The sequence below is a fragment of the Dasypus novemcinctus genome, chromosome 27 (assembly GCF_030445035.2).
Source record: "Dasypus novemcinctus isolate mDasNov1 chromosome 27, mDasNov1.1.hap2, whole genome shotgun sequence".
Lineage (NCBI taxonomy): Eukaryota > Metazoa > Chordata > Mammalia > Cingulata > Dasypodidae > Dasypus > Dasypus novemcinctus.
In genome coordinates, this window is record NC_080699.1 from 27101814 (window position 1) to 27116039 (window position 14226).

At 37.5% G+C, this 14226-nt stretch overlaps 1 protein-coding gene across 1 annotated transcript in view; it reads left to right on the forward strand.

Annotated features, from left to right (window-relative positions):
* The window catches only part of TECTA (tectorin alpha), a 150638-nt gene that overhangs the window by 15983 nt on the left and 120429 nt on the right, over positions 1-14226 (forward strand). The window contains exon 2 of the mRNA XM_012525555.4: positions 11800-11945. Within this exon, the coding sequence (XP_012381009.2) occupies positions 11813-11945 (133 nt within the window). The 5' untranslated portion in view covers positions 11800-11812. The remainder of the gene's footprint in view (positions 1-11799; positions 11946-14226) is intronic.

The following is a 14226-nucleotide window of genomic DNA, read 5'->3' on the forward strand; positions in this document are numbered from 1 at the left end:
CTACTTGAGAATATTTTGCTCTTCTCCATCATTTCTCTGCCATAAAAACTCTTCCCAAAGATATAACCCCATCCTAAATAAATGTACATTTTGAATTATTGTGAGTTTTTTCTTCCCAAAATTGTAAATTAATTCCCAACTATCTACTATTCCAGTAACATAAAATCTGCAGGAGTAGCTTCCTACAGTAGTAGCACCACTCTTTGTTTAAGTCTGAACAGTAAGAAACAACAGGGAGACCCAAAGCTCCTAAGGCAGGGGTTCTTAATAAGGGGTGTGTGAGCTTGAGGAAATTTAAAAAAACACTATTCTTGTGGGGATGTGTTGGTGTGGGTGTGAAGTCTAAGATACCATTGCTTAAGACAAGGTCCTGAAGATGCTACCCTAAGTTTTCTTGTAGGAGTTTTATAGTTTTGGTTCTTATATTTAGGTCTTTGATCTATTTTGAGTTGATTTTTGTATATGGTGTAAGGTAAGGGTCCACTTCTTTGTTTTGCATATGGATACCCATTTTTACCAGTACTGTTTGTTGAAGAGATAGTCTTTCCCCATTGAGTAGATCTAGTTCATTTGTCAAAACTTAATTGGCCACATATGTGAGGATATATCTCAGAACCCTTAATTTGAGAGTTCTGTTGGTCTTTATGTCCATCCTTGTGCCAGTACCATGCTACTTTGATTAATGTAGCTTTGTAATATGTTTTAAAATTGGGAAATTTGAATCCTCCAAATTCTTCCTTTTTAAGATGATTTTGGTTATTCAGGACCCCTTACCCTTCCATATAAATTTTATAATTGACTTTTCTATTTAGAAAAAAGCTGTTGGAATTTTTATTGAGAATGCATTAAATCTGTAAATTGCTTTAGATAGAATTGACATCTTAGCAATATTTTGTCTTCCATTCCATGAACACAGAATGTCCTTCCATTTGTTTAGGTCTTTTTTTATTTCTTTTAGCAAGGTTTTGTAATTTTCTATATACAAGCCCTTTACATCTTTAGTTAAATTCATTCTTAGATATTTGATTATTTCAGTAGGTATTGTAAATGGAAATTTTTTCTTGATTTCCTCTTCAGGCTGCTCTTCACTAGCATAGAGCAGCACTCTTGATTTTTGCATGTTGATTTTGTACCTCACACCTTGCTGAATGCCTTTTTTAAAATTTATTTTATTTTATTATTATTTTTTTAACCTCTAGTAGCTTTGTTGTAGACTTTTCAGGATTTTCTACATATAGGATCATGCCATCTTCAAAGAGGGAAAATAACTACTTCTTCTTTTCTAGTTTAGGTGCCTTTTATTTCTTTTTCTTGCCAAATACTCTGGCTAGAATTCTCAGTACAGTGTTGAATAATGGTGGTGACAGTGGTCATTCTTGTCTTGTCCTAATATTAGAGGGAAAGCTTTCAGCCTTTCACCATTGCGTATACTGTGGTTTTATCATTCTATTCCTAGTGTTCTGAGTGTTTCTTACCGAGAAGGGATGCTGGATTTTGTCAGGTGTATTTTTTGCATCAATTGGTATGATCATGTGGTTTTTATCCTTTGCTCTATTAGTGTTGAATATTACATTAATTCATTTTCTTATGCTGAACCACTCTTGCATACCTGGGATAATTCCCACTTGATTATGGTGTATAATTCTTTTAATGTGCTGTTGGATTCTGATTGCTGGTATTTTGTTGAATTCTTTGTGTTTCTTATGGAATAATGTTTTGTAATTTTCTCTTCTTGTATATCTTTATCTGGCTTTGGTTTTGGGGTAATGTTGGCCCTATAGAATGAATCAGGGAGTACTCCCTCCTCCCGAGTATTTTTTGGGAGAGCTTGAGCAGTATTGGTGTTAATTATTGGAATTTTTGGTGAAATTCACAAGTGAAGCTGTCTTATCTTGGACTTTTTTTTTGGGGGAGGTTCTGGATTATTCAATCTCTTATACTACTAATTGGTCTATTTAGATCTTCTGTTACTTCTTGAGTCAGTGTAGGTCTTTTGATTTTTCTAGGTATTTGTCAATTTCATCTAGATTATCTAATTTATTGGCATGCAGTTATTCATAATATCCTCTTATACTACTTTAATATTTCTGTGGGGTCTGTAATCATATCCCCTTTCATTTCTAATTTTAGTAATTTGTGTCCTTTCTCTTACTTTGTCAGCATACCTAAAGGTTTATTGATTTTATGATTCTTTCAAAGAACCAACTTTTGGTTTTGTTTATTCTTTTGTGTCCCACCCCCCTTTTTAGCAGTTTTATTGAGATATATCATACAAACCATTCTATTGTGTTTTTTAATCCAAACGTGCATATGTTTATTCTACAATGCATCCATGGTAAGAATTATGTTTTTTGTTGTATTTATGTTTTAAAATTTTTTTTATTTTTGAAGATGCTTTAGATTACATAAATGTTACATTAAAAATATAGGTGATTCCCATTTCCCCACCACCCCCCACGCACACTTTCCCCCATTAACAACATCTTTCATTAGTGTGCTACATTTGTTACAATTGATGAACACATGTTGAAACATTGCTGCTAACCATGGTCTATAGTTTACATTATAGTTTACACTTTGCACTGCACAATTTTATATATTTTGACAAAATGTTTAATGACTTTTATCCATCATTGCAGTGTCATGCAGAACAGCTCCAATGTCCCAAAAATGCCCCATGTTATACCATTTTCTCTATTCTTCCCCCTCAGAACATCTGGTGGCCACTGCCTTTATATCAATAATACAAGTTCTTCTGTTGCTAGAATAGGAAGTCTACTTTAGTCCATAGTTACATTCCCCCTTATGTTTGTTCATTCATCAATATTGAGAATTTTGGGATGATGATTTCTACTCTGTTTCTGATTAAGAGGGGACTTAGATTTCATGGGGCAGATGGATGGAACTGTCTTGCTTCCAGTTGTAGATACTCTCTGTTTTTTGGAATGGGTGTTGTCCATCATCATCCTTTTGTTAGTTATCCTGAGTGAGTCTAATGAATTGGAGAGTAGGTGTTTTCAGGTAGATTCAGGGCTCAACAGGCATATGAACAGATGGAAGATTTACGTCTCTGGGACATATATTTAATGAGCATAGTGTTAATTATAGATTCAAATAAATGGGGCAGAAGAGTTCTGTCTAGGGAAATTATAAATGAGTCTAACTGTGTTACATTGGCTTTAATCCATTTACATTTAATGTAAATACTGATAATGAGGAACTTTCTTCTGCCATTTTGCCCTTTGGTCTTGGCAAGTTTTGTACAATTTTTTTTTGTCCTCCAATTCTTCCTTAATGCCTAATTTTATATTTATTTGATTTTTTGTATTATACCATTTCAAGTCCTTTCTCATTTCTTTCTGAATATACTGCCCAGATATTTTCTTTGCAATTCAACATGGGGCTTAAATTTAACATCCTCCCTCTATAATAATCATGTTTGTTTTGATGCCAACTTAACTTCAGTAGCATACACACCCACAGTTCCTATACCCCTTTCTCCCCCCACATTTTGTTATACTTCTTACAGTTATACCTTTATATATTTTGTGTGCAAAACCATAGATTTATCATTACTTTATGCATTTGCATTTTAGTACCTGTAAGAAGTAAAAACTGGATTTATGTACCAACAAATACAACATAATATTACTGTCATTCATAATTATTCATGTGATTCCCTTTGCTGAAGGTCTTTATTTCTTTATGTCACTTCGATCCACTGTCTGGTGTACTTTCCTTTCGGTCTGAAGAACTCCCTTTTAGCATTCTTTGTATGGCTGATCTAGCGGTGACACACTTCTTCAGCTTTTGTTTATCTCAGTATAAATTCTTAGTTTGGCAGTTGTTTTCTGTCAGCACTTTAAATATTTTTTTCTCACTGCCTTCTCACCTCCATAGTTAAAGAAGTCAGCACTTAATCTTATTGGTACTCCCTTGTACATAACATATTGCTTTTCTCTTGCAGCTTTTAGTAGTCTCTCCTTGTCCTTGGCATTTGATAGTTTGACTACTCTGTGTCTGGGTATGGATCTCTTTGAGTTTATCATGTTTGGGGTTCATTTGGCTTCATTAATGTACCTATTCTGTCTTTTGTTAAGTTGGAGAAGTTTTCTTCCGTTATTTCTTTGAATATTCCTTCTGCACCTTTCTCTGTTTTCCTGCTGGCACTTACATATGAGTGTATTGGTACACTCGATGGTGTCCCACAGGTCTCTCTAGCTCTGTTCACTTTTTCATTCTATTTTGATTCTGTTCCTCAGCCCAAATAATTTCAGTTTTCTTGTCTTCAGGTTCACTGATTCTTTTTTTTTTTCCAGCTTCAATCTGCTGTTGTAACCCTTGAGGAAATTTTTTTTTTAAGATTTATTTATTTATTTCTCTCCCCTTCTACCCCCACTCCGGTTGTCTGTTCTCTGTGTCTATTTGCTGCATCTTCTTTGTCCACTTTTGTTGTTGTCAGTGGCACGGGAATCTGTGTTTCTTTTTGTTTGTGTCATCTTGTTGTGTCAGTTCTCTGTGTGTGCAGCACCATTCCTGGGCAGGCTGCACTTTCTTTTGCATTGGGCAGCTCTCCTTACGGGGCACACTCCTTTTGTATGGGGCTCCCCTACGCGGGGACACCCCTGCATGGCATGGCACTCCTTGCGCACATCAGCTCTGCACATGGGCCAGCTGCACACGGGTCAAGGAGGCCCGGGGTTTGAACCGCGGACCTCGCATGTGGTAGACAGGCACCCTAACCACTGGGCCAAGTCCACCACCCGAGGAAATTTTTCATTCGAGCTATTGTTGTCTTGAATTTCAGTATTTCTGTTTGGTTTCTTTTTTAAATTTCTGCCTGTATTAAGATTCTCATATTGTTCATTCATTATTTTCCTGGTATCCTTTAGTAGTTTTTCCATGTTTCCTTTTTCCCTTGAGGATTTCAGAGATCTTTTGTCTGGTATGTTCAAAGTCTGGTCATCTTTGTTGATGGGTTCTGAATTTTTATCTTGCTTCTTTGGATGGGCTGTCATTTTCTGTTTCTTTCTTTGTCTTGTAATCTTTTATTGTACACTGTACATTTTAATATTTTAAAGTACTAACCCTGGGATTTAGTCCCTGAACTATCAGTTCTTTATATTCTGTGGGGGGAGGTACTTTGAAGCATCTTAAGCTGCCATTTTGGTTGACCAGAAGTGTCACTGTGGTTTTGATTTGCATTTCTCAATCACTGTTATTGAATATTGTCTCGTGCTTTTTGTCCATTTGTATACCTTCTTTGGAGAAATGTCTGTTCAAGTCTTTTGCCCTTTATTTAATTGGGTTGTTTTTCTGTAATTTAATTATAAGAGTTTTTAAAAATATGTATTCTAGTTGGTAACCCCTTATCAGATATATGCAATGCAGATCTTTTCCCCTATTGTTTGGGTTGTCTTTCATTCTATTGATAGTGCGCATTGATGAACAAAATTTTTTTTATTTTGACGAGGTCCAATTTATCCATTTTTTTTTTTTTTTGGCTATGCTTTTGGTGTGACATTTAAGAAATAATTGCCAAATTCAAAGTCACAAAGATTTTTCCCTATGTTTTCTTCTGATTTTTTGGTTTTGGCTCTTAAATGTAATTATTTCTTCCATTTTGCATTATTTGTGTATAGTATATGGTAATTAATTCTGTTAAAAATTATTTGTATTATGTATTCCACATGATCTGATTTGGATTTTTTTAGACTGTTGATGATAATGAGGAATTTAAAAATCCTCTGAGAAATTATCATCCCCAGATATGTCATTTTAAAATGTTTTACATTTTGAACAGACAATATATGCATATAGTGGTTCCAAAGAATGTACAATGAAAAGCAAATCTCCTTTTTACCCTTATTTCTCATTTCTTCTCTCTGGAGTCACCCATTATACTAATTTTACTAATGTCCATTTCATCCTTCCAGAGGTAGGCTATAAACAAAATAAATCCATTTTTATAAGATTTTAAATTTATGGTTTGGAATTCTGTAGGTTAGCACTTATATCTTTTGGAATTGGTGAGGCTGGTAATACACTGTATGGAGTATTTTATTCTACCATAAAGTTTCTTTGTGGGGAAGTGGATGTGGCTCAAGTGATAGGGCATCCACCTACCATATGGGAGGTCCCAGGTTCGATCCTTGGGGCCTCCTGGTGAAAAAGGAGAGAAAGTGTGCCTGCTCGGCTAGCTGAGTGCCTGCGCGAGTGCCTGTGCGGCAAGCCAGTGCCTGTGCAAATGAGTCATGCAGCGAGATGATGGCGCAACAAAAGAAACGAAGGGGAGAGTCCAGGTGAAGTGCAGCAGAGACCAGGAACTGAGGTGGCGCAATTGACAGGCACCCTCTCTCCACATCAGAGGTCCCCAGCATCGAATCCCGGTGAATCCTAGAGGAGGAAGATGAGAAGAGAAGACAAAAAGAGAAATAGGTACAGAAGATCTCACAGCAAATGGACACAGACAGCAATAGCAGCAGGGCAGGGGAGGGGAAGGAGAAGAAAAAATAAAGTTTCTTTGTGTAGTATATTAATCTTTTATGCTAGCATAAGGACTTACCTTTATATCTTCCAGTATTAGTAGTCAGATATGGCTATTTCAGGTTTTCAGTTATGTTGAGTTTCATACTGATTTGGACCTGACCTGTTTTGGGGGAACATAAAGTAAAAGTTGTGTGATAGCAATTGAGGATACTTAGGTGATTGGATGTTCTGTTCTGATACTAATCATTTGATGATAAAAGTGTGCTATGTACCTAGTCCTACAGGGTGAATGCTACCCTGATTTTCTCCAAACACTCTACAAAGGCATACTATAGTCTGGATTTTGAGACACAAAGGAGTTGAGATTTTCATAGGCACACTCGGTAACTTGGTGATGGAACCAGGCAGTATACCTAGATTCTTGACTCCCTGGCATTAAGTACCAATTGAGTATACTTTTACAAGTACATCAGACCTCTGCCAGTGGTGGAGGTAGTGAGATGTAATTTGACACCTGTTATTTCAAGAAAGTCATAGATTCCCTCCCCCAAGAAACTTTTAAAAATCTCCATTTAAAGTTCTTTTTACATACAGTATTTCTTCATTTTTTTTTATTGGTTTTGGTTTTTAGTCTTCCTTTCCCATCTATTGTTCCTCTTCAAAGTCCCCAAACACATTTTGAATAGATTTATGTTACTGAACATTTTGCCATCTTAATGTTCTAATTCAAAGCCCATGTATTAATGCGTACACCGTCTGCTTTCCTGGAAAGCTATTCCAATAGAGTATCATGGAAAATGCCCTATGAAGGTGCCTGACATTGGTTTTGAGCCTTTAAAGAAAAGAAAAAGGGAAGAAAAAAAATGTTATTAGGAAAAGTTGTTAAAAGCATGAGGTCCTGAGGGAAAACTCTTAAGTTTCCATGTCTGCTAAATAAGACATGGAAACTTATTTAAACTTGAATGTATCTTAAATTGTACCTCTCAGTTTGTCTGTATTTAAATTGAGTATACGATTATTGCCCTTGGACTGTATAGGTTTGAATTTAGATGGATCTGAGGTCTTGCTGTTTAGGCTCAGAGATCATTATTTTGAGATAGTGACAGTTCAGTACCTGTCCTACACACTTTTTCTTCTTTGGAACTGTCATTTGTGTGGAAAGCAATAGCACAACTTCTTTTACTTTTTGTTCAGTATTCCTATAAATTCTGTTGTCATTCTGCTTGAGACAGGTCTTTGGTGCCTGTCACTAGTGATATAGCATCTGCTCTATGTTTTCTCTGTCGGTAGTGATGTTTACATTGAAAATGAACCTTTCAACCTGAAGGTTTCTGAGGTCCTAGATGAATACAGCACACTTCAATTTTGACACTGTCAGTGCTGGAAGAGAAGGCAGCAGTTATGTAGATCCATCGCTCTGAGTAGATAGAAAGAACACAATATACTAAAACAAACTCTATTGTTAAGCTCACAAATGAGGATTCTGAATAGAGGGCAGCTCGGTAATTTTAAGGTGACTTGTGATATACTTATTACGAAATATATTCCATTGTCTAACATTTGGTAAACTATACAGGTAAAAGTAGTTCAGTGGATGGACATGTGCGCAGTGATTTTAACGTGTTCTTGGAATTTGTAAGTAGATTTCACAAAGTATATAGACATGGTTTCAATAGTAATTGACCATGTTTAATGACCACTTTTACATTCATGCATTTTTAAAATTCTTATGACAAACATGAAAGGAAAGTTTTAGCCCATCCCTAAGGTAGGAAAAGTGAAGCAAAGAGAGGCTACATAACTAGTTTATGATTGCCCAACTGGTAAGTGACAGAGCCTAAGATTTTTATATCCATGTGCTTTCTACCATACTACAACTTCCTTTAAAAATTAATAGCAGTTGTATATTTTAGAGCTTTACAACAGCCCTGTGGCCCATTTAGTACATTTGTATGTTTTAGAGCTCTACAGCAACCCTATAATCCAGTAGTATAGATATGAATATCTTATTTTACAGATCCAGATATCTTAGTTCCAGAGAAATAGCCTGACTTGCCTGATGTTATAAAACTAATAAGGGAAGCGGACTTGGCCCGGTGGTTGGGGCGTCTGTCTGCCGCATGGGGGGTCCGTGGTTCGAACCCTGGGCCTCCTTGGCCCGTGTGGGGCTGGCCCGTGCGCGGTGCTGATGCGAGCGGGGAGTGCCGTGCCACGCAGGGGTGTCCCCCACATGGGGGGGCCCCACGCACAGGGAGTGCGCCCTTGGGGAGAGCTGCCCAGCGCGGGGAAGGGTGCAGCCTGCCCAGGAATGGCGCCGCCCACACTTCCCGTGCCGCTGACGACAACAGAAGCGGACAAAGAAACAAGACGCAGCAAATAGACACAGAGAATAGACACCTGGGGGAGGGGGGAGATTAAATAAATAAATAAATCTTTAAAAAAACAAAACAAAAAAAACTAATAAGTGGTAGAACTTATGGGGCTTAAACCTACCCCTGATTCTGAATTCTCTGCTCTTTCTGCTCTGCATACTGGAGACTAATGACTTCAGTACTCAGCAACTTTTACTGGGCCCTTACCCTGTGTAGTGTACTGTGCCAGATGCTTGTGAATCGATTCTGAGGAAAAAGAATTAGCTCGTTCAAGCTCCCTTTTATAATTTAATGGGGGAGTTAGGACAATCACAGGAGACAGATGCCTAACTTTTGGTGTAATTAAACTGTGTAAGCAAAAGCAAACCACTGTAACTGCAGCAAAGTAAAGATGTCCCTGCTAATGGTAAATGGATGGAGCATTATCTGGCTAGTGTCATACAGCCCTCTGAGAAGTGGTTGATGCTCATTCCTGCTGGTGTCTTTTAGGACCACGTGCAGTGTTCCTTTTTAGCCTCTCCATCCTTCTTCCCCAAAATCTATGACTATATTCAGGTCTACCTTTTAAGGTAGTTTAATTCAGTTGCCCTGAATTTCCTATTTCCCCTTGTTCCTATGTAGCTTATCATCCCATCTTCCTTTTCTTCAAAACTTCTGAAAATATTGACCTGACCCTCTACTTTCTGGTTATTTCTTCTCCTTTCCTTCATGACTGTGTTTCTCTGCCTGTGCCTTAAATATCATTGTCCCCCAGAGTTCTATTGTTCTCCTATTCTTACTGAAGATATTCCCTATATGCTGGTGAAGCCCAAAGCTTCACCTCTAGCCTACACTTCTCATCCAGCTTCAGACTTTACCTGGATATTCCGCAAGTGCCTCAGATTCAACATGTATAAAGTGAAATTCATCATTTCTGCCCCTTAAAACTGGCTCTGTCCAGTTGCTTTGTAGTTAAAGGTATCACTATTCACCAGGTACCTACCTGTACTAGAAACCTGAAGGTCAACTTTGACTCCACTCTCTCCTCCCCTGTAATTCTTGAAAAGCTTACCTTCTAAATTGATCTTGGGTCTGTCCCTTCTTTCTATTTGCACTACCACTCTCTCACTTCAGCCCCTCCACATGTCTCTCCTGTACTTTTTCAGCGTCTTCCTAACTCTTCTCCCTGCCTTCAGTCTTATTCACCTGCCACATAATTGCCAGGGTGACTTTCTTTAAAAAAAAAATTGATTGTTGTTCCTTAAAAGCTTTCATTTTCTTTCTGTTTCCTGCAAGGTGAAGTTCAGCCTCTTAATGATACGTTATCCCCTCTGAGCTTCCTACTTAGATATGCCTGACACTGTTTTCCTTGGTCATGCTGCTTCAGTCACACCAGATCTCTTGTGGTCATGCATGTATATCACTGTACTTTCTCATTGCTCTGTCTGTTTTCCTGATACCCCTTCTTCTTCGAGTGCTCTTAATCCCCTTTCCTTTTGCTGATTACCTTAGTAAAATAAAATAGCTTGAGATCTGTTGGAATTATGGAAATCAACCACAGTTTGCCCATGTTTTGACTGATATTTAGTTTAGAGCATAGGCCACCTTCTTAAGATAGTGGGTTAGCAGGCTGTCCAAAGTAAGCATGTTGTTTAATGTCACCTGTTTTCACGTATGCATGAGTGCTGAGAACATGCTGGAGTTACTGATTGTGTGAACCCTTAACTCATTTAGACAGAGAAGACTCTACCCAAATTCCAAACTGAAAGGAATGGCATTCTGTATTAGTTAGGATTAAGTCCAGTTGTGATTAACTGAAAAATTGAAAATAACAGTAACTTAAAAAAGTTCTCGTTGAACCATCCAGAGATATGCAATCCCACACTGGTTTGGCAACTCAGTGCCGTGCATTTCTTAGGGATCCAGGCTTCCATCAGTTTTTTGCTCCATTTTCCTTAGGATATTGTCCTCGGGCCCATAATCCAAGGTGGCATCTGTTTTTTAGGTGACAGAATGGAAGAAGAGAAAAGAACAAGGGGCGAAGGGTACTCTCGTTGTCTTTGAAGTATAGTTCCCAGAAGCTGGCACATTTCTATCCCATTAGCTAGAACTTAGTCATATACCCATTCCTACATAGCTATGTTTATAATTACTAGTTCTTTTACAATAGAAGAAAAGGGAATGGCTTGTGAGGGGACACATAGCAGTCCTTATCATCTATCATCTATCACACTTTCCCATCAGCAGAATGGTTAATTTGATTGTCTTGAAAGAGGAATGAGAAATGTGTGCATGTAAGAAAGGGGGAAAGTCTTTCTTCTTAAAAGTAGCATTTTATTTTAATTTCTCAATGCAATTAACTGGAAAATAAATGATTAAAAGTATGTTCTTCAGAATCATTCATATTACAGACTTACCCATCCTGACCTCCTAGGGACTTTTGTCCTAATTCTTCCTCCTTTTAATCTAAATTTTTGTTGTCATTGTTGTTGTTGTTATGGATACTGTGATTCTCTTGATTACTCTTCCTCTCCTAGTTATCTTATGTAAATCTGCCAGTGTAGTGTTTGTAAAACATCACTTTCTTTATGCTATTTGTTTGTTTAGGAACCCCAGATGTCTCTGATTTGTTCAAAGGATTCAGTTCAAACTTTTCAGTTCCATCTATACCTTCCCTTTTACAGGAACCCTATGCATCTGTCAAAAGTCTTCTTGTTATCCTTGGCTGGCAGTGATCTCCCCATCCTCTAAATATTGTAGCATTTTTCATCTGTATGGCAAAGAGCATGTACTAAACTGTATGGCGGATATGTGTCTATGTGTATAGTTTCTGTAAATTTGAGGTCTTACCACAGTGACATAGCAGTATATGTCTTTAGTATCTAGCCTAGTGTGTTGTAAATAATTTGCTCTCAGTAAATATTTCTTGTGTGAGTAAATACATTTTCCTTTCTTATAGAATTTGAGTGAAGATGGATCAACCTAGCGGGAGAAGTTTTATGCAAGTATTATGTGAAAAATACAGTCCCGAGAACTTCCCTTACCGCCGTGGCCCTGGGATGGGAGTCCATGTCCCAGCCACACCTCAGGGCTCCCCTATGAAAGGTAAGAAAGATGGGACCTAAAACATTTATTTACTTGAGCTTACTTGGAAGTTAAATCAGAATATTGCCTGTTGGCAAATGATTTATTTTGAGTTAGGAGCCAAATAGTCTTTCCCCCTTGGTATTATTTCAGTGTTTTCAAAGAAACTGACAGGACTTGTTTTCTTTCAGATAGACCAAAAGGCATTTTAGTTGACTCATAGGGTAAGAATAATATTTGAGTGGTAATATTTCAAAAGCATATTCCTTCAAGGAACTCAGTGGCTGCAAAGCAGTGTAAGACTGGCCTAGCCTTTACCCTGATGGGCGTTACAGCCTAACTGGGTTACAGGATATTCATATTTACAAAGAAATAGTGTAAGATAGTTTATGTTGAGCAAAGTGACTGGGAAAAAAATTTAGAGAGAGTTGATTAATAGGATCAGGAAAGGCTTCAAAGCTCTGAGATTTGAATCAACCCTTCAAGAAGAAGTAGACATGCTACAACATGGATGAACCTTGTAGACATCAGATTGAGTGAAATAAGCCAGACTCAAAAGGACAGATATTGTATGAGCTCACTTGCCTGAAGTAATTAGAATATGCAAATTTTAAAGTCAGATATTTGAATATGTAGGTTGCCAGGAGCAGTGGTGGGAGTGGGGAAAACAGTGAGAGGGGTATGTTAATGCTTAATTTGTAGAGTTTTGGAAGCGGACTTTGCCCAGTGGTTAGGCCGTCCACCTACCACATGCGAGGTTCGCGGTTCAAACCCTGGGGCCTCCTTGACCCGTGTGGAGTGGCCCATGTGCGGTGCTGATGTGTGCAAGGAGTGCCGTGCCACGCAGGGATGTCCCCACGTAGGGGAGCCCCACGCGCAAGGAGTATGCCCCATAAGGAGAGCTGCCCAGAGCGAAAGAAAGTGCAGCCTGCCCAAGAATGGCGCCGCACACACAGAGAGCTGACACAACAAGATGACGCAACAAAAAGAAACACAGATTCCCATGCCACTGACAGCAACAGAAGCGGACAAAGAAGAACAGGCAGCGAATAGGCACAGAGAACAGACAACTGGGCCGGGGGAGAAGGGAAGAGAAATAAAATAAATAAATCTTTAAAAAAAAAAAATTTGTAGAGTTTCTATATGAAGTGATAGAAAAGTGTTGGTAATAGATAGTGGTGATGGTAACCCAACATTTTGAATGTAACACCACTGAAGTATATACTTGGAAATAGTTAAAATGGAAGTTTTAGTTTATACAGATGTTGCCAGAAAAAAAGTTAAAAAACAAACTAACATAGAACTATAGAACACAAAGAGTGAATCCTAAATCCTAATGTAAACTAAGGACTATATAGTTAATAATAGTATTCTTTTATCAATTTAGCAAAGGTACCACGCTAATGCAAAATGTTAATAATAGGGAACACTGTGGGGGTGGGGTAATATGGGAACTTTCTGCATGGTTTTTCTGTAAACCTGTAACTGCTCTAATTTTTAAAAACATAGAAAGAATGAGTAGAATTTGGTTAGAGAAGAGAAAAAGACGTTCTAAGAGACGGATTATGATTTGAGCAGAGATCTATAACTAGAAATATGCAAGGTGTGTTTTTTGCTTGCTTTTTAGTTTAGTGTTTTAACTAACAGTTATGGTTCTTGGATGTAGTTCTTTGTAATTATGGAGAACTGATATTGAATCAGTTAATGTTTTAGTTCCTATGTCCAGAGGTTACTGAGAGTTATTTCTCAATACATCTATCTTATCACTGTGGATAAACTGAGATTCCAGGAAGAAGTGACTTTTTACTTGGTATTTTTTTTTTTCAGGATCTGTTCTTATTCTCTGAAATTTGATATTGACAAGTGCTAAGTTGAAAAACCATATAAACCTCCATTAATAAAATATTTCCTTCACAAGGCGTTTTTTTACACAGACAGGAAAAGAATGAATTCTCCTTATTGGAGATAGTAAGAATGATTTTATTGATACATGTCTTTTTGAACGAGTCAGAGTTGTTAAATCTCAGCTTGACCAAGTTCATTGAATAATGACTTGGAAACATTTTCCCATTACAATTATATTTTAAAAGATCATAATTTTCGTAAGGGACAAATTCTATACAGATATGACATTGGAGAATGATTGATGGAGAAGTCTGAGTGAAAGAGTTGTAGAATTTTGAATGGATCTACTAAAGTGAGGAACATTTCTTGAATCATATGAACTTGTAGGACAGAAAACATTTACCAGATAGAATCTCTAATGGTTTTAAATAATATCCAATGGCAGCAAAAGGTGAAG